General features: G+C 41.7%; 2 protein-coding genes across 2 annotated transcripts in view; one reads left to right on the forward strand and one right to left on the reverse strand.

The window, feature by feature from the left end:
- The window catches only part of tbc1d2b (TBC1 domain family, member 2B), a 15,442-nt gene extending 3,168 nt beyond the window's left edge, over positions 1 to 12,274 (reverse strand). Inside the window, exons 1-11 of the mRNA XM_018680846.2 lie at positions 11,612 to 12,274; positions 10,618 to 10,768; positions 8,535 to 8,694; positions 7,174 to 7,325; positions 6,613 to 6,881; positions 3,792 to 4,217; positions 3,419 to 3,529; positions 3,057 to 3,253; positions 2,018 to 2,512; positions 1,811 to 1,928; positions 1,352 to 1,537 (exon numbers count right to left, since the gene is read on the reverse strand). Coding sequence (XP_018536362.1) covers positions 1,352 to 1,537; positions 1,811 to 1,928; positions 2,018 to 2,512; positions 3,057 to 3,253; positions 3,419 to 3,529; positions 3,792 to 4,217; positions 6,613 to 6,881; positions 7,174 to 7,325; positions 8,535 to 8,694; positions 10,618 to 10,768; positions 11,612 to 11,953 — 2,607 coding nt within the window. The 5' untranslated portion in view covers positions 11,954 to 12,274. The remainder of the gene's footprint in view (positions 1 to 1,351; positions 1,538 to 1,810; positions 1,929 to 2,017; positions 2,513 to 3,056; positions 3,254 to 3,418; positions 3,530 to 3,791; positions 4,218 to 6,612; positions 6,882 to 7,173; positions 7,326 to 8,534; positions 8,695 to 10,617; positions 10,769 to 11,611) is intronic.
- A 3,119-nt stretch (positions 12,275 to 15,393) lies between these two features.
- Positions 15,394 to 19,314, forward strand: LOC108886171 (SH2 domain-containing protein 7). Its single transcript, XM_018680870.2, has 8 exons — positions 15,394 to 15,617; positions 15,713 to 15,843; positions 16,312 to 16,478; positions 17,157 to 17,246; positions 17,713 to 17,878; positions 17,969 to 18,127; positions 18,234 to 18,882; positions 18,989 to 19,314. Exons 1-7 carry the CDS (start codon positions 15,563 to 15,565, stop codon positions 18,738 to 18,740), a joined length of 1,275 nt encoding a protein of 424 aa, XP_018536386.2. The 5' UTR covers positions 15,394 to 15,562; the 3' UTR covers positions 18,741 to 18,882; positions 18,989 to 19,314.
- The last annotated feature ends 1,968 nt before the right edge of the window (positions 19,315 to 21,282 follow it).

A 21,282-nucleotide genomic window follows, 5' to 3' on the forward strand; every position in this document is an offset into this window, starting at 1 on the left:
AAAGCCCATTTAAATGACTGAAGAATATTAACAATAATAACAATATTTCCTCTGAACACACAGCACAGTACAGATCTTTCTGTCTTGTTATGAAGTAAAAGCTATTGATTTACTGAGTTTACTGCTCATACTGCAGGCTTCTAAATGGATTTGAATTATTAATATAGTGATGATCAATATATTTATATCAACGGTCGATCACATGACAACTTGTATGAGAAATGCCCAACAGAGACAGCATTATCACCAAATCCCTACAGCTCTACAAAGCTTTATAGCATTAACTCACTGGTTTTCTGGTTGGTCACTTTACTGTTCTGGGTCACTCTCATTGCTCTAATTGAGTTGTTTTCAGCCGCTACAGGAAGCTATTTTCTGTGTAAGGCTTTAAAACCATACACTACCCGCTATCCACTATCTGGTGAATGCAGTGGAGCATTTAGCAGCTAAAGAGCCAAATACGTTCATTAAGTAAACACAAACACGACTATATACGATATAGTATGTCAGTGCCAAAAAGAAGTTAGTGCAGGTTTAATGTTGAAAAAAAGAACTCAGGGGCAGCACCATAGGCTAAAAACCACAGTGCTAGTATAACGTTGCTTAAAAGTTGTTTTGGCAAACATGCTAGCAAACATTTGGCTATTTACTCTTTTAGCACACACAGAAGCATTAGCTATTATTTGGAGTCAACCTGGCAAATAAAAGTCAAATACTAACACTTCTTGTGGCTGTGTTTTGGTCTCCTGATAAAAATATCTACGTATTTAGCTTGCTAGGTGTTTGACTTCAGTTGCTAACTTTATATCATTTGGTGCTATGCAGATAATGTACAGTGTTTTTATCAGAGCTCTTTGACTGAAATCAGCTGCCTGCTGCTACATCCAGAAATGAGCCATTGTTAGTAAAAGACAATAAATAGTGGAGCTTTAACTTGGCATAGCCATGACTCCAAGTCATCAGGCTCACAAAGGGAGGAGGTTTTCCAACACACAGTTGATTGATGTGCCGAACCACTAAATATTCACATGTGGGAACTTGCTTAAATCCAAATGGAACACTAATCAGACATACCATCTGTAGAGGCAGGCAAATTTAATGTCGATAAGTGAAATGGATACATTATAGGGTGACCTGAGAGCTGTGTGGTTAGGGTGTATACCACAATAGCACAAAAGCCCTAAGTGGATTCTGAGCTGGCTGGACAGTTTGCAGCACATCATTTCTCTACAAAAATTCTTTATCTCATTGTTCAGTTTTCTTCAGAAATCCGTGAGCATGCCTGGACAGAAATCAGGCCACGAGAGATAAGAGGATCATATTTTACTTCCTCTTCTACTTTCTCGCTTACCTTTGGACCTTCATACAGAAAGGCATCCCAGATCTTGAAGAGGATGTCGCTCACCACGCTGTCCACAAACACCACCAGGAACCAGTTGAAGGTGATGAGGGAGAAGTCTACCTTGTACTGCTCAAAGTGGGCGTGAAGCCGGGGCAGCTTCTCGCTCATCAGGTCCTTGAACACACGCTGGTCAACCTGCACAGACATAACCCAAGATATATCTGGTTTTTGTTTTTTCACAGCTAACACAGGCCTTTATTTATTTTTACAGCAGGGGAAGATATGAGAAAACATCCAGCCGAGAGGAAGACAGTACACAGTGCTGATCACTGCGCTGCATTCCTGCTCTGGTAAGTCATGAGCAGCAGTCACATGAATATGACATCACTGACACCAAAGAAACCTGTAAACTAAGGAAGCAACAGCTTGTCCCTGTGTCTTCCACTGTTAGAATATAACCTTGTTTACCTGTGAGCCAAGCAGAGTCTTGGTGTAATAGTCTCTTGGCATGAAGACTTCCACAATGGCTATAAGGCTCCAGAAGGCGTCCTCTTGGTCCAGATAGAGCAAGGCAATGGCAGCCAGCCTGAAGAAATGGCATGCAATAACAAAACAATGGTCACAAGGCATAAAAGGAGAGAAGAGGGGGAAGAGAAGCTAGATCCAGTCCAGTACCTGTTTAGCCCCTGACAGTAGCCGATATCTGGATTCCTCCAGGAGAAAGCCATCAGGACATTCCTGAGTTTCTGGATGCCGCCTGCGCTTGGGGAGGCGTAGTGCTTGTTGTTGGGCAAAGTACGCAGCAAGTCCAGCTCGATCTGCTTCGAGGCTGGGTTGGGCTTCTCCCGGGCCACGTTCAGCAGGGTCTCGTAATAGTCTGGCGCCAAGTGGTCCCGAAACTTTTTGACGTGGAAGGAGACACACCAGCGCCACACCTGGGACCTGTGCTCGTGGGGCACGCCACAGCGAATCAGGGCTTTGAGCTCAGGGGAGCGCACCAGGTCTCTGTTCATGGTGCTGGCCAGGTAGTTCTCCCACTTTACTCCAACTGACACCTCCTGGTTTGTCATGGACAGGGACTTCAGCTCCAAGGCTCTCACCTTTGCAAACAGCTTCTCCTCCTCCTCTTCTTCCTCAGGCACAGTCTTGAAGCCATACACGTCATACTCACTAACGTTAAATCAAAGCAGCGAGAAAAATGTGGAGAAATTATCATCCTTTCATCAACCTGCCTTCAGTTCTACATCACACAGGGACTTCCTGAATTTCTAACAATCCAGTTAGACAAGCTCCAAAAGGACTTGCCTGAGCTTGCACAGAAGTCAGAGCAATAGCGGCACAGATTCCAATTAGCAGAGCTAGTTTTTCCAGTTAAGAAAAATTGAGTGCAGCTGCTAATCAAAGCGAAACAGGTCTTATGACTGTTTTGCATCTATGTCTATTAAGTACACTGAGGCAACATCACTGTCGCTTTCTCTCCTGAAATGGATTTTTCTTTGATTTGTTGTTGACTTTTGGTTTAAACTGTATGCCTTTGATACTGAGGGACTGACACTTCTGTCTCTAATGCTCCAGACAAGTCGAAGTAATTTAACTTTAAAGGGAAAGTCGAAAATGTTTTGTGCTCTCACTTCTGTTGAAGAATGGAATCTACATTAGAATATGGACAAACCACAAAAGCATCTATTCACAAGGGTTTTTCCATAGTCCATACCTGACAGTGTTGGGTTTGAAGATGAGGTGCTCTTGCTGGTCGGGGCCCTCTGCCTGCAGTGCATCCTCTAATAATCTTGAAATTACATCACGGGCAGGGCTCTGCTCTGAAGACGAACACACTGGGGTCTTCACTTCTTGAAGCAGCACCAGGTACTTACTCTCCACTTGACACAACTTGGCCTCCAGGGCCGTATACTACAGCGAAGGAGAGAGATACAAAAATGTTTTAGGTTTGTTATTCATTTTTCCTGTTTTGCATTACGTTTACAGCTAAGGTCAATACTGGACTTCCCCTACAAGTTACTCAGACTTCCTGTTTCTGGAGTAATGCACTGTTAACCACAGAGCACAAGATAGTACCTTTGCTTCTAAAGCCTTTTCTCTGCTCTCTGCGTTTCTGCGTAACACTGTCAGCTCTAGGATCTCTTTGTTCAGGAACTTGTTCTGGGATTTGTAGCCTTGAAGACTATCCTGAAAGTGAAAAACACAGTATGTTCTGGTTAATCAGAGTGAGAACTGAACCACAGTATAAACAAACCTTGAAAAAAATTACAATTGTTGAAGTTAAAATGAAGCTAAAGAAATTGAATCTATAACACAATACAAGCGTTTCTTCTGGTTATACACTCATACTCAATTCCCTCTTCAGAATGAGTGCTTCAAGTTCATATAAAATCAGCAGCTTTACTGTCTCTACCAACTATAAATCTGGTTTAAGTGTTTTCTTCTGCACCTTGAGGATGTCCAGCTCCTGCTGATCTTTGCTGGGAGACAGTGAACTGGTGTCATTTGGATTTCCACCCTGCTCGGAGCTCTGCTGCGACAGCTTTATGATGACTTCATCCTTAGCCTGGATGGTCTCCATCAGCATCCCCAGCTGGTCGTTTATCTCCCCCACTTTGATCTTCAGGCCCTTGAGCTCCTGTTGCAGGCTCTCCTTCTCCAAGGCCAGACGCTCCATATGGCCACACAGGGACTGGATCTGTCCATCTCTTTCCTTAAGCAGGATCTCCAGCTGAGCGATTTCTTCCTGGTTAACAACCGGCGCCTGGTTCTGGTCCGAGGCTTCAGATGAATCCAGGGCCGGGGCTGGACGGTGGACGGTCGGCCTATCAGACTGAGACGTCCGTAGAGTTTGCTGCAGAAGTCTCACCAGCTCCTGGTAGATAAAAAAGAATTTGTTTGGTCAACACATCAACCTGCAGGGTCAGGATCAGGCCTTAAAATAAAGTTACCTAGTTCACAGAAAACATCTGTTTGAACTAAGGGTAGGGTAAATTTGTAAGTTTCCTCTGCTGCCGGGAGCAGGTGGTGGTGCTGAACGCTTGCCAAGAGCTTTTTTGCGTTTACAATACAAGAGTTTATAATACTCTCGGAGTAGTGCCACTTCTTAGGGCAGTCTAGAAGCTGAAACACTTTCACAAAGTGGCGAGACGGGCCAGCTGGGACATGGCTAGCTGGTTAACATGCTAAACTTCAGCAGAAGGTAAGAACTGACAGAACTAGAGACAAAATAATTGCTTGTTTTCTGCTGCTGGAGACAGCTCTTGGCGAGAAAAGCAATGAGGTTTGATGCTGGACTTGAAACATTTCTTCCAGACTGGTAAGCGACAGCCACGTTTTTACTTGTTTAACTGCTGATTGAGAGTATAAGTCATCCACTTGTGTACTAATGTGTAAAGTCATAGTATCTATGATCTCTGACTAACACCCACTACTACAATTTTACAATATTTAAGAAACAAGTGTCATCTTCACCACAGTTTTGCAGCCTGTTACTGTACGTCAGTTCCAAGGACAAAACAGTACATAAGGAAATAAATCTAAAAAATAATAATAATAATAAATGTATGGCTGTTCTACAACAAACACATGTAACAGTGCAGACTAGTTTCCACTCCACTAACATCATTAAAAAACACACAATTAAAGTAACATATTACATATATTACATCATTTTCTTTCAGGAAAACAAAACACGGACACTATTTCACAGAGTAAAAGCCATCATATTTAGTGTGGCTTTTGTTGAGGCTGTAATTTACTGATCGTGAGATGTATAAGGATCTGGAGGCCACAGCCATGCTGACCTTTGCAAAACATTTAGCCACCACTATGCCCAGATAACCCACCACATTCAGTAGCTATTCATAGCTATGTACATCATGAGAGACAATGTGGCCAGTATTCTGATACTTCGCTCACACATTTTGCACTAGTGTGTGAGATGTGTGCACTCACACAAACACACCCACATGCATGTGGTCAGAGATGCAGACACAGTAACTGTGACATACGACAAACAGTTTTCATTGGCAACTATTTTCTAACAAAGGTAGAAAATGCTGAAAACTGTCCACAGTGAAGTCTGTGGATTAAAATCAGTGACCCCAACATTGTTTCTTCCAGGAAACATTGTCATTTTGCAAATGTAGTATTTAAACACCATGAGCAGCATAAACAAGGGACATTATCTTTCTGTGCAATGTGAATGAACTTACCCTTTAATATAGGAATAATGTGACTAATAAATTCAGTCTAGGCCCAATATTACCTGGAGGACATAAATCAATAGTATTAACAATACAATGTCAGTTTCTGTCCACTTGACTTGAACAATGACAGAATGTTTCCAGTAACAGAGATAACCAGCTGAATCATTTGCCCAGAGTTACTCAGTAAATTCCTGGTAAAGTTGGAGCTGGCACTTAACTACACAGAGGAAGCATATGCACACATATTATTTATTCATCTGGTTAGCACTGCTGCACACTTGGACCAATCAGCTACTCTCAAAACACTAAAACAAGAACAGAGAGTAACGGCAGGGAACGGCACAGCTGTGACTGCTGTTAGGAGAACTGCTGTTCCCTTATTTCTTGCTCAAGCATGACTAAACATTTGCTGTCTTCCTGTATTAGCGAGAGCATCAGAATTACACCAAAGCTGTCAGTCAGACACCGCAACCTCAGGCTTGCGCTGAATTCACTGAACTGACTGTTAAAGCGCTCCAGTCAGTTTGGTAATTTTCCTAATGTAGATAATTCTGAAGTAAATCCTGGGGCTTCTCAGTTAAAAATGTAAAATCTATCAATGTGGAAATCAGTAACTTCTTGGTGATTCAAACAAAGATACTTCCAGGCTTGTTTACAGTAGTTGTAAATACTGGTAAGATGACTAACAGACTACATGGACGAGGGGGGAATGATTTCCACGTTTGTTCATTAAGACAAACACACATGGAACAATGCCAGGGAGAGGGTGAAAAATACTGACATTGTTAAATACCACAGACATATGAAAGGTTGGTCTAATTCACTCTCAATAACAATAACAAGGTGTAGCCAAAGTGTTCAAAAAATGCTACAGGTCCTGGTGGTTCACTGCATTAGGCACAATGTAATAATGACATTAGGCTCTCTCTGCTAAACACTAAAAATGTAAGTTAACAAAAACTACAAATTCTACCTTGCATTTTTGTGTAGTACACAAAACACATTCCTTCTTAAAGTGCTCTATCACTGGGTGAAATGATGATAGTGAGAAAACTGTACCTTCTGGCTGGCCAGCTCCTCTCTGAGTTTGGCCTGCTCCTGCTGCGTGCGGCTCAGTTCTTCCTGCTGGCTCTGGAGGCGAAGCTGCATCTCCAAAGATTTGCTGCCGTTACACTCCACCGGGGAGCTCTCGGCGCTGCGCGTCTCTGCGTTGCGCGTCTCTGCATTGCGCCCAAACCTCCCAGAGCCCATCATGTCTCGAAGCAAAGGCTTCTTAGGTCGCGCCGAGGTGCGCACAAAGTCGAAAGTAAAAGCCGAGCCAAAGGAATCTGAGAGAGAGGAGAAATTCATCACTGTGATTCCCACCTATAGTTTTAAAGTGTATGTGCAGATAACACACATGAAGAAAAATCAGTCATAAGAGTGGCTCCACAGGCTGGATGCAAGCAGACACACTTAAGAAAAATGAATTGTTTGTCCATTTGTTATAATATTGAGCAAATGGGTGAAGCAACTCAAGACAAAAAACATCTCTTCTCAAGGGAACGTAAGCTGAGTGTGAGTGTTAAACCCCCGGCCAGCGTGTGGGCGGGAGGCTGAAAAAGCGGGGAGTGGACGTACGTCTGTGTGTATCTGGATGATGTTTCTGTTCAGGGATGTCCTTGGGTGGGGCGTCCACCAGCTCCCACTCCTCTGCGCTGCTGTTACTGGTGTAAAACACACTGCGCCTGCCCTCAGCTCCTCTGCCCTGCCGCAGATAAGACATGGAGTTCCTGACAGAACAGAAACCAGACAAGGAGGGTGAGTAAGACCAAGACTGTAGAGCAGTGTTATGCATTAAGTGACTGTTACTGTGTAAATGCTGTTCAAATCCACAGGGATCGCAGACAAACTGCAGGGAGCCTTGATGAGCTGCTACTTCGTAAATGACATTAAAACAAAAACTTCCTTTGTTGAAGTATCAACACATTTGCCAACAGGCCAAGCATCACAGAACTGCAGCTGTAGGTGAATAAAAAAAACAATACACAATACAGTGATCTATGTAAATCAAATACTAATCAAAAATATCATCATTGTGAAACAAATGGGAAGCATTTTTTTGTATAAATATGGCTGCAAAAGACCGTAACTCTATCTCATGACAGGCTCATGTTTCTCACCCTTGTAAAGGTGAGATTACTTCAAACACATGAAACTTGTAAGGTGAAGTTCTTGCCTGCCTCGCACCTTGTCTACGTGTTTCAGCTGCCCAGCTCACATCCATGTGACAGAACAGACACGCTTCATTTTTAACAGACGCAGCTGTCGCCAGAGGCCACGTGACGAATCGCACTTCACCCACGCTTTGCGAGCATGCAACATGAGGCATTTTTAACGTCACGCTCACAGTTCTGCACTTATAACACAGTGTGGAAACTTACAGATTTAGATGCAAAACAAGTAGCGTTGGCTGCTCTGCTGACCCCAGCTTCAGACCAACTTTGCAACTCTGCTCTGGAAATACCTTCAGCCTTTTAAAATACGAGAAGCTCAATCATCATAAAGGGCAGAACAGAGTGGTAGGGAGGCACACTATTAGGAGTAGGCCAGCATTGAAGCTCAGTGGCTCCATGATTTCTGTGCACCTTAACAAGTGAACTCTCTTTCCACCATGGATACAAGGCAAATTCCGATCCACATGTCACATTTTTAGCATTTCAGTGCGTTATATCACTTGAATAGAAGTGTTGTGTGGCCCAGAAGGGGAACTGGTGATGGCTCCATACTGGTGACCAATTGATGTAACCATTTCCTCAACTGCAGGCAACTTCAGGAAGAACTGAAGAGGTATTTTGTTTTCTAAATACAGCTCTACTAGGCTGCATACTGCAGCAGACAAACTAGTACCGCCTGTTTAACAGGGACTCGACACAAAGACTTAAAAACTGTGTGCACGGTTTAATTGTACCAGGCTGGAGAAAGCTTTCGTCGAGCCTCACCTGAGTTCTGTACCGAAGTTTCTAAGCGAGAAGGACGCGGCGGCGGGACCCCTGGCCGACTGGATCCCCACCATTCCCCCTCCGTCGGTTTCTGTCTCCATGGCGAAGTCGCTGCGGACCTTCTCCATGCTGTCACTTAGCTTATCGAAGACGAAGGCATCTGAAACGGAGCAGAGAGACAGCTAACAGAACATCATAATAACACAGCATTACTCATAACACCACTACTCTTTCATAGGACCTTGGGTATAGCCATTGTTTGTACAGGAAATGAGACTGTAGTGACCCTGAATGGATTCCAAAATAAAGTGAAGCAATATTTAGAGTTACCCAGAATGCTATTTACAGCCGGATGGATGCCTGTGGGTTCATGAGCAGCTCTCTAACCATCAGAAAATACAGTATGCAGCATTTCAAAGCTCAGCATGCTAAATATACATTTTCCTCTTTGTATGAAATCAGCTGGGAAAGTGTGGGAACCTTTTTATAAAGGGGCCGAGCAGCTCCACAATTATGCTGTCACACCCAGAGAGGAAACTAGCGGCTACCAACACACAGCCAACGATGACAGCGATCAGATTCCTTTTGCTCTTTGAATCGGCGTTTTCAGACTAGGAAACAAATCCTTTCATCCTCTCTAAACCTGTGCCAGCTTTAATTAATACAGCAAATCAGTCGACGGTTGTACATGTTACAGCGTGGTTCGATTTGGATATGCTGTGTCTCAACCTTTGCAGCCAGCAGCAATTGCTATTGTAAAATAAACTGTGTTAATCTTCTACTAGCAATTCAAAAAGAGCTACATAAAACATTAAATGACCTCCTCACAGTTAAAGGGAAAATTCCAGATAAAGAGATATTACTGACAGAATTTTCCTGGTCTTTCCTGCACCCACACATTAGTCCACAGCTCACACACAAAAGTTCAAGGACTGAAATAACACAGGATGTGACAAAAAATGTGTAGAAACTAAATATCCAAGACTTTTAAACCACTTTTTTATTCTTTAAATTTTCTTTTAGGAACCACTGCTTTTTGCCATAATGGTGATTTGAGAGGATTTGTCTTGTAAGGGGCTGACCGATGTTGGCAGAACCAAGTATTAGAATATTTCTCAGTGATAACATGTATATTTGTGACTTTTGAAGATAGAAACACTTGTGAAAGGAAATAATTAGTTGTGTATACGGTAACAGGAAAAGGAGGCATTCACAGTTCACTGCACTCAGCAGAAACAGTCATAACAAGTGTCACTAAACTGTCCGCAGCCTCAAAGACCAGGAAAACAAAAAGCTATCTCTCGACACAATGATAACAAGATTTGCAGTATCTTGCATTGTGTTATTAATCCTCGCAGTCCCAGTGTTAATGTGCTACTTGCACTTATCTGAATCTCTCCTCAAAGTCTCTTATCAGCTAATGTGACTGTCTGGCACCTTTTCTTTTTCATGACAACCATGACTATTTGAAAATAAAGAAATATTTGATGTAAATAGTTCCATTAAAAGGTTATTTTGGTCACAGCCATTAAAGCAATTGATACATATGTTGACTAACAGTGAGAGGCACTAGCTGGTTCATGAGCAAGCAGAACACCAGTGTTGTACTGGGAGTGATAAGTTGATAACATATTGTAGTGTAAAAAAAGAAATACTGTATTGTAAATACCAATGTGCTGCATTGACTGTGTCATGTTACAGTGTCAGAGGGTTGTGCGTACACTTTAATGTTGATCAGTCCACACAATAACATTTTTGTCTTGTGCATTAAAATGAAAACACACACCAGATAAGGCAGACGTGAACTCTTCCTGGGTTTCTAACTTAATCAGTGCTCGATATAACCCTCCTACATAATCCTTCTGTAGAAACTTGGGAACCTGATAGCAAAATAACCTGACTTGGGTTTGCAGTGCTTGTGTCAACATTAACCCGTCAGATACAGGTGTTTACCTTCAGCTGGTGCCCGGATGTGTTGAAACAGAGCAGTGTCCATGTTGTATATTCACACTGTATTTGTATTTGCGTGTGTGTGTGTGTGTGTGTGTGTGTGTGTGTGTGTGTGTGTGTGTGTCTGCCTTACCATTCTCTTTGCCTACAAGGCCAGTGGGAGGGTAGGCCAGGGTCGGGGAGCTCCAGCTGTCTCTCTGGCCGGAGCCTCGCGTGTTGCTGTACTCCCAACGTTTCTGCTGCAACTGCTGCAGCCAGTAATGCATCACCTGTCTGCTGGGAGCCTAGACACACAAACACATAAACAAAGTTACTGACTTGCTTTTCAGCAAGCTAATGCAAGCATGTTAAGTGCTGATACAAGTCACGTTTTGGCGATCAAAGGTTAAATGACATCCTCAAACGTCAATATTAATGGTGTGACAGCTTGATAAGAGCAGAGGAGTTAAATAAAACATATGAAACAGTCTAGGAGAACTTTAAATAGCAGGTTACTATTAAGGTCTGTCATGTGAATGAGCACAGACGCTGGTTTCGGTCTCAGTTCCAGCCTTGGGCCAGGCAAGCTGTTTGGTATTAACCATTCACACCATCTGCTGTGAAAAAGTCAGTGCCCACTTCAGGGAGGCTGAGCCAGGCTGAGCGAAACCAGAGGCACCTGTTTTTTTGGCACCGAACCCGTCACAGTCATATGACAGCAACAGAGGGCCATCACATGAGATGCTGTGACCCTTTACAAAGCACAGATATGTCATGAGGACGTATGAGCTCATGTGCATTTAAATCAGAGTCTAAAAATATCCCTGAATGTAAACAGTGGGCTGAGAAGTCTATTCTGCTGAGTAATGTGCTGATTAAGCTCTTGCCTGGAAAACATGACCCACACGAATATGTGAGTTTTCCTTTAACCAGCTGCTCTTCCCTTAAAGGAGATTGAACACCATCAAATCACATCCCTGTCAGTAGAAAGATGTGCATGCATGACTCAAAGTAAAGCTCAGAGACAAATATGTCAAGTTTGAATGGGTGTGTCTGCCTGTCCACAATGAGAAAAGGAAGTGACAAATGACAGCAGAACAGATTCAGCGCTTGCCAAATAGTCAAACACATCCCTGAAAAGTTCCTACCTTGACGAGAAACTCCTTCCCGGCGGTGCGAATCTCGAACTGACCCTCTTCCCCCTCCACATCGTAGGAGAAGCACGCGTCGCCGATCTCGATGTGACCGAGCGGCAAGGCATCTTGGGGAGTCTTGAAGTAGTACAAGTAACATTTCCTCGGATCATACACGAACCACCTCGGCTTGTACCCCCTCAGAGGCCCTTTGCCGGACAGTTTGTTCAAGTAGCCGCACAGCTTGGAAGCCTGCTCCCTCGCGCCCTCGACTTCGGCCACATCCACAGACTTGGAGGCCAAAATCCGCGAAGCCGTGCAGGAGTTTGCCTCGCTGCCATCCTCCTCTTCGTGCATCTTTCCTCGAAGTTTCTTCTTCGTGCAGCGCGGCGGATGCCCACTGCTGTTTCCATCCGCATGACTGCCTGCCTCTCGGACAGGGGAGCATGGGATATGTAGTTTTTTTGGTTATTTTGGGGAGGTGACGCGTGGGGGTGTGTGGGTGGATGTGTGTGTTTGTGTTTGTGTGAGGCACCGCTAGGTGGTGGTGTTTAACAAAGATGAGCGACATGAGGCAACCCCTGCCACAAATGGTGAAATACTCATGCCTTACTTTACAACCTACACTGGAGGATTAACCACCACGAGTTGAAAAAGGAGAACAAAGAGAAGATGGTTCCCAATAGCATGTTAAATGATATATTAATATACTTGATATGTTGACACGTAACATGTCAACATGTAGGCCTAAATGTTAATAATAAATATCTACACGATCAGAGATACAAAAATACCTAAAATTGTCAGGTGAACACGGCAGGATTCATTTTTTACAGGGGCTGTGGGCCAAAAATTAGCTGCGGGGCCCCTGATGAAACTCCACCCAATGCAGTGTGTATAAAATCATATCCAACTTTCCAATAAGTACACACAGCAAATTTCACATGGCAGCTCCAAAAAATGTTCAATTTTTTAAAAATTAAAAATAATTACTCAATTTGACTTATGTACAACTACAGAAGTATTATGAGCAAAATGTACTTAAAGTATCAAATGTAAAAAAAAAAAAAAAATGTTTGGCAGAAACATCCTTTGGAATTACTATAACATCTAGTTATTATTATTGTCATGTAATGTTAGCTGGTGGACAAGAAGCTAATTTTAACAACTTTATACTTTTGAGTAGTTATATCTAAATCATCTCTAAAGTACTTAGTAGTTATAACCGCAAAATATATGTTGTGTTTTAAATATTACAATTATATGACTCTATATGAAATGTGGTGGGGTAGAAGTGCCACAAAGAGACAATGTTCAAAGTACCTCAAAGTTGCAATCAAGTGCAGCACTTGAGTAAGTGTACTTATTTACATTCCCTATCACTGACAACCAGTCATCCTGTGCTGAAATACATCTAATATTGACTCAATATGAATTAACAAGATTAGATAATAATGCTAGACTCATCTTGGTTAACATCGTAATCCAGTGGTGATAACTGCAAATTAATTAAAACATCAAAACCAACTGACTTGTAGTGAAGTTGGCACTTTTATGTCTCCTGGAGCTCAGAGGCCTAAGGGCAGTTGACTGCTTTGCCGCTGGTGATCCAACCTTGCAGGTTACAATCATCATATCTCCAGTTTTGGACATTTACAGGAAAGTTGTAAGTCTTCTACAGGCTCAGAAAAGTCTATCTAATTGTTAAAATTTATTTTGTTGGGCAGCTGAAGAAAACAGGGCTGTCATACAGAGTCTTTCAAGAGCTGACATTTTAAATTATTTTATTGCATGTTGAATATGATCAAGTCTTAATCTGTGAAGTAACCATAACTATACAACTACAGATAAATTAGATTAGTAAAAAGTATGAGTAAAAAGTATGATACTGGATGCTCTGGTAGCCTAGTGGTTACAACACATATCATATAGCCACAACATGCATGTTTTGTTGCATGTCACACTCCTCTCCCTCCCCGTGTTTCCTGTATGTGCCGTACCTACACTGTCAATCTATCCAATAAAAACAAAAATGTAAAAAAAAATGTGGACAATATGTGAGTAAATGCAGTTAGTTACTCTCCACTCTTTCTGCTCCTTTGTATATGACCTACAATATACTGATCAACAAATCAGTCTCGTCGACAGCTGTTTTATCTCCAATGTATAATCTGTGATGCTGACATGTACTTAAGTACACATTCTTTGCAGTGTGACTCATACATTAAAACTAAGACGAAAGAACAAAAAGTCTCTAACAGCCCGGCATTTAGCCTGTTGGAACGTCTCCTGCCGGCCCCACAGCTCGTTCTGAGGGTGCAGATATGAACAAACTGTTCAACAAGCTTCAGGATGATTGATGGTTGCAGACCTGAACATGTTATAGCATGATATATGAGGGCCCCAGAGAGTATGCAGTAGATGACTGGTCTTGTGTTTGGAAGTGCACCTATTATTTTTCCCATTTAAACTCTTAAACAAGAAATTAACTGCAATATATTAGAACCCCCAAACCACCTGTGATAACCATGTGTTTTCATTCAAGTTATCCTCATGAGATTTTCCTAATAAGGTTGTTTGTGAGGATGCTCCTTTTACCCTGAGGTTTGAAGGAAAGTGTAAGCAAAAGCGATATGGCTCTGTTGTAATGACATTTTACAGGCATCAACTGACTTGTGACCTTTTAAAGACCCACATCCCCCTCATATGTATTTCGCCACAAGACTGAAAAAAGATCTTTAACAGCCTTTTGTCTGCTAACTGTCTGATAACTCAAATCTGCTTAGTTTTTTTATATCTGTTTACCCCACAACTGCTGTAGAAATGTACATTTCTGTGTTATTCACACACTGTTGACAATAAATTGCACACACAGTGGCATACTATACACATAATGTAATGGATTCTGTGCAAACATGGAACATGGAGATAACATTTGACCCCAAACCTGTCACCCCCAGAGGAGCGTATAGTGACTCACAAAGACATTTCAAACTGACAGACAGCACCGGTGAGATGAATTCTGGGTCATGGTACTGTAGCAATATTTAGTCATACATGGAACATTAGTACTGTATGTACTTACTGGGTAAATTCTGGCTGGTTACATGGATAGGCTCGTGTGTATTCATTTTTGGAGGGGTTCTTGTAATAACATTAAATAACATTAGCTTCAGAGCCATACTGATCATGATTTCAGAGACTTTTTAATCACTCCCATGAAGACAACAGCAGTAGTGCGTCACCTGAGATCAAAGCTGGAGCTATGTTAACATCGGGGAGCACTGAAATCCAGTCTCATCCCGCTCAGTATGACACAGACTGTTTCTGGTTACTGTCTCTCCCCCACAGGGAGTTCCTACGGCTCACCACGGACCCTAAACGGATAGAGGTGATTCATGACGACTGTCACGGCAATGGGGGGTATGAGTTTGCCTCAGAGACAAGGCTGGGAAATATCTGGTTTTACTGTAGGCCCTTGTTTATGCCCTCCAAAATCTCTGCAAGTCTTCCCAAACATTTCCGTTCTTTCACTCATTTGCTCCCGCCTTATCAACAATGAGCAGAATTTATTGCAAACCCGGGTCAGAAAACACAAAAGGATCAACTGCTGACGCATCTTGCCTCCCATTACTACAGTAATCAGACAATCTGTGGGTAAAACATCTCCTCTTGCAAACCAATGCACTCGTGTGCACCCAAAACCACAGTTTCTGTACAGCTTACTTTCCGTTTCTCTTCAGGAAGCTCTTGTTTTGTTCAGCAGCCCTCAGCCGTCTCTGTCATGCAAATGAGATGCATGAACTCTGCTGTGCCGTTGCCAAGCACCACTGCTTTCCAGGCGGGTGGAAAAATGTGTGTAATTCTAAATGTCATCTGTCTATATCTCCCGTGTAGGGTCGTACACCCTCAGAACACCTTTGGTCGTAGATTAGAGACAGTTGAGAAGTTGAGAGAACCATTTTAATGTTTGCTGAAATGACACCAGGTTCAAACCACACAGTGTTAATCTCAAGGACAGGTATGTGCTCCATCCGAAACATTTTGATAACAGAATCTGAGCTTTACTTTTCAACCAGAAATAATCACATTACATTTTTTAAAATCTTTTTCTAGGGTTTGAAAGGAATCGCTGCACACTGTACGAACAACAGACCCCCAGATCTGAAAAGATTTTCTCAAGGACAAAGGACCAGAAACATCCAAAATCACCCTCATTTAAGAGCTGTCTGAAGTTTTGTTTCAAGGTAAGAATTATTTCTCATCAATACTGGTCTTATTTATTTGGTCTTTGATGACTAGCTTATTAATCAAACATCTCCATGTGAACTAATGTGACATTACAGCGGAGGATTGTTGAATGAAAAGGGAAAACTGAGTTATTTTTTGAGTCAGAGTGAACTTAGGACATTATGGAATCTGAATATGTTTTGTGGACCATATGAAATCCAATAATTACATATTAAAGGGTTAATAAATGTTGTAAAATATATGCTTAAAATTGCAACTTAAGGTGCACACATGAGTAACAGAGACTGGAGTGACCAGGTTTTTCCTGCAGCACCAGCTTTTCACTTCAACCATGAGAACATTGAGCTGCTTTTATCCTCCGGTTGACACCTCCTGGAAAATAAGCAAATTAGTTCAGATCATATGTTGGGAAATGCACGCTGGGGTTGGCTTCACTGGATGTGTGTCTGTGCTGCTTTGATTAGGACCGAGAGAAGATGGAGCAACGTGAGCCGCACAGGGACCATCACGCCGAACTGACCGAAGGGAGACTCAGGGAACTGACGACAAAGTGGTTCATAGAGACTCAAGTGCCGCTCATTGTCCACAACGGTTTCTTCCCAACTTGGTTCCTGGGCTTCATTACCAGAAAGTAAGTGTTCACTGGAGAAACAGTTTGAAATACTATTCAAGAATTAAGTTTAACACTCAATTTTAGTGTATTTTGTTTGTAAGAAGTGCTCTAATTTTATAGAGAAAATATACAGTACCAACAAATGACTTGAATGAATGAATGTAAAAATTAAAGACGATACATGTGTATATTGTAGTTTGTCACTTAAGCCCTATTCATTTAAGTGGGCTTTCATTGAAGTTTAAGTCACAGTATACATCAGATGCAGTGATATTTTAAAGCAGACATTTAGAACAGTGCTCTTTAGTATTGAAAGTGTGAAGGAGGTTGTCTGGCACAAGAATTTACAGCTAGTTTCAGGTTCAAGAGACTTTCTGATGGAAAGTGTCCATTTGGTAACACACCCACTCTCACCTACTGCCCTTTTCCTCTGGCTTACAAACAGTAGACACCTACATAAAGAACACAAAGGGACAGTTACGTCAGAAGAACCTGTGTATTGGTGATTAGCGGCTTTATGGAAAGGGCGTGTAACAAAATGGATTTTCCTGTGATACAGTGTAATTTCCAAGGTGAATTCCGTGATCCGCCCTTTTAAAACAATGTATCTCTCTGTTCCTGTAAGTGTGTGCTTTTGGGAAAACGAATGTACCAAAAAGTGTTGGGTTTTTAAAGCTCTTATTGGTCTGTTTACAGGGATGCTGAAGAAATACTTAGAGAAAAGCAGCTGGGCTGTTTCCTGATCCGTCTCAGCGATAAGGCCATCGGGTACATATTGTCCTATAAGTGAGTATTGGTTCAGTCTAAACAAGCCGTTGTAGAGTTGCTCACTGATCAGACAAAAACACAAGTTTTAAAGTAGAAATGTAATCACTGTTGTAAAGACACCACGGTTTGTGTCAAATCTGCTGTAGCTTTTATTTTTAAGACTGTCTCTAAGCTATTTATTGGCTTTAACATATTAGTGAACATTCAAGCTTCACAAATGGGATGTTTCAGTGGTTCATTCAGTTTCACACAAAATTAACATCATCCTGTCCTCAACTTGTTTTAACCACGTGTCTTATTTCAGCAATTTTAAACAAACTCCAATCCATAGTGTTATTATTTCAGCTGATGGAACATGTTTCTTTATTATTTGTTTTAGAAAATAAACATTAATTTAAGTAGGTACAGCTATAACATGGGGCCAACAAGAGTGTGTTGTGGGGAGTAAAGGCTTTAACAAACTTTTTTCTCTTGCCTTTTACAGAGGCAGGGATCGGTGTCGACACTTTGTGATAAACCAAAGCGAAAAGGGGCAGTTTGTAGTCTGTGGAGACAGCGAGGGACACAACACAGTACCTGATCTGATAGAATACTACAAGACGAGCCCCATCGAGCCATTTGGAGAGTATCTGACATGTTCGTGTTTCGAGGTGAGACAGCACTCCCTTTTAAGTCATTTTCTTTAAGTAACTTTGATCGAGAATGAAGGTCTGACTGGTGTTTTGTTTTGTGCATCCAAGCAGGTAATGAATGAAGAACTGTACGATATCATCCAGATCGGCCCTAAAGAGAAACCTGCACCTGCTGTCAGAGCTTTTAGGAATGTGAGGAAACAGCAGACTACATTTGCTCCAGAGCAGCCGCGTTCACGGCCACCAAAGAACAACGGGACACTGGAGGTGAGTACAGTTCATACATGTAAGACAGTTAATCTAGGTACAGAAGTTGCTACTGATTTAGTGTCTTCAAGCAGACTTTAACAATATGGCTTGTTATGTCAAACAGGAAGTGCCACCTTTGCCTCAGAGGACCAGGCACTTTGACAGCAGCCCCCTGAATGACCAGGACAGGGTGTTGTATGCTCAGCTCAGGAAGCAATCACCCAGGGAAATACCAAGATCTCAACACGCCTTTCAAGGCCATCATTTACCCGGAGATAAATCGAGTAGGCCCGTCTCACAGGATCACAGCGTCAGCCGGCTCAGCCCACTGGAGAGCAGCAAGAGCAGGTCTCTGCCACTCCTGGACAACAGTTCAGACGGGGACCAGCACTACAGGCTGAGTGCACCCCCTGACACGCCGCCCAGACTTTCCCCCAGGCCCCTCAGACAGGCCGCCAGCTGCACGCCAAGGTCAGAGAGGGCAGACTCACGCAGCACGCCGAGCAGCCTGGACTACATGAGCGAAAACGCCGTCTATCACCTCGCCGGCAGGCCCGGCAGCCCACACTCTGCATCGTCTGAGGCTGGCCAGCTGGCATCAGAGCAGCGTGAAGATTCAGGTGTATGCTGAGGTCGCCCACGAGGCCCTTTTTAACCGCTTCGCTCAAGACAACACGTATGAGCTAATTCCAGAGCACGAGGATTTAGTTCATCCTGTGCCCAACTGCAACACTTATGCACCTCTGGAGGAAGTCAGACCCAAGGTGTTAAAGGTTAGTCATGTATTCAAAATGCTTTCATATGAATACTTAATTCTCCAAAAGTTGTACATAATATTCATCATATTTATTTAACAATGACCTAATTTATTTCCTACAGAATGACAAATGGAAATGGCTCTTCCCTGAAGCCAAGAGGAAATGGTGAAGAGGTTGACTTACCAGCTACTAAAGGAAATGTTTACTAATTTTACTCTGACACTACTGTGCTACTAATATACAGTCTGTGACAACCTCCTCTATATATTCAGCATAGGCTCATGTTCATAACTACTCAAATGTCATCTTCTGTATTTTTGCTCTTTAATCTATTTATTTAAAAATGTTAAAGCATTTACATTTATTTTCCACATGTGCTAAATAAAGCACAAACTGTACACTGAAATTTCACAAAATAATTTATGCCATTAAACACAAATACATAAATGAGAGACTCCAAACTGATTGTTTTCTGAGGTAAACATGTGCAGCGTGTGTTTTTATGTTCAACAGAGGCTGTGTGGTTAGATGAAGATGGCAGAGGCTGCCAGCCAGATGTAAAGAGGGGTTCAGGCAGACAGCGCCTACAGTTTGATCACTGTGGCCCTCAGTTTATTAGTATTCTATCTGCTGATGCAGGGCTGGGTACACCGGGATGTAGGATGTCGGAATGATTATGTCAATCCAACTTGAGAGGAAAAGGATGACGAAGTTCATGGGCAAGTTTCAAAAGCTGTAATGAAACTGAGAGGGAAAAAATCTGCTGTTCACATGCAGTTTGTGATGTACATGACAGGGAAATTATACTCATCAGTGGAGACAAGTGTATATAATATGCTGTGCTGTGAGACCGTTTACTGTAGAAAAACACCGTAGCTACTGCAGCATAAAAAGTTGCTAGAGATGTTATTTTTTTCCTCAGTGTAAGTAAAACTGCTATAAATGTGTAGGAAACACAACAGCAAAAATGGTGGCACATCAGTGTATTTTATGTTTCAAGGCCAAGATACAAATAACTATAAAAACACTGCATTGCAATTCCAAGAATTGCCTTCAGTGTTTATCAAAACTTTGAAGGCACATCTTCCTGTCATATCATGCACTTCCTCATCACACCGATACATGGAAATGCAACATACTCACAGTGGATATTCAAAGGAACCCTTATATGTGCTGTATTTACTACTGATCTATAAATGTTTTGACTACAGTCTGCTACCATCAGTGCTGCACTTCACTGACAGGAAACTTTATTTGCATACAGATTTCAAATGTCAGTATACGACAGCAACGGGGAAGTGGGTCAAAGATTTTGAAATGCCAAATATTATCTTTTATCATTTGCTGCTCGTTTACTTTCCAATTACAGCTTTAGTGGGGCCATTATAAGTTCTATAAAGCTTATACTCCAAAGGCCTGCCTCTGTATTTGAATGCTTTCTATGGCAGCCTATATAGTTATTTTTTATACGCAATTAAATCCAAGTACAGCCCAGGCGCTGTTTTATGTCGAACATGAGTGACAAAAATAAGGAAATAAGGTGTTTCCCCAAGTCATGTCACACAAACAAGGGTATCTAAAACTTAAAAAAAAAAAAAAAAAGAATTAGACTATTAGCAATATTTTGACGTTTGTCCTACTTTGGCTTTCACAGCTGAGATCCAGATGATAAAGTGTTACTGGCACACAGGGAGTAATGTGTGTTAACTTCCTATAAGAGATAAACAAGATGCCAGTGGGTTTCTACACATGTTAATTACACAAGTTAATGCAGAATAAGATAAATACTGGGGGGGGTCATATGTTCATTTTATTTCCATGACAGCATTATTTCATATGCTGTGATATGGAAGTGAAAATTACAGTAAGTCAAGAGACTGCAATCACAGTTAAAAAGAAAAAAAATCTTTCCCCTATTGGTGACATTTTAACCACCAATCTAGCATTTATAAGCAGTAACACTTGTTGTTTCTAACACAATGTAATACAGATTTCAACCAATGTATGGACATTTTAAGTGTTTATCAGTGTCTAATTAATAATAATAATATAATGTATAAATAAAGTTTACAGTACATTATAAAAAAAGTATGAACTGATTTTATATTTATTTACTTATTCATATTTTATAAATGTAACTCATGAAAACATCCTCACTGTTTATTCTTAATCTTGGAAACAGAAAAGCATTTTAACTCAAAGACCCCTTACTGGATTTCTCCTTCAGTCTCACATCAGTGGGTTTAGCTAATCAGTCATTTGTCATGGATTAGAGCATGGATTAAGTATTTAGAAATGACACTTTTTTGATAAGGATAGGGCCTAGTAATATCTTAGTCTAGACTTTACTTAACTAGTGTTAGTGTGTTAAATCATTTATTAATTGTTGTTATAATGTGTTGTTAAATTGGGGGT

This window comes from Lates calcarifer, linkage group LG10 (assembly GCF_001640805.2).
Source record: "Lates calcarifer isolate ASB-BC8 linkage group LG10, TLL_Latcal_v3, whole genome shotgun sequence".
Lineage (NCBI taxonomy): Eukaryota > Metazoa > Chordata > Actinopteri > Centropomidae > Lates > Lates calcarifer.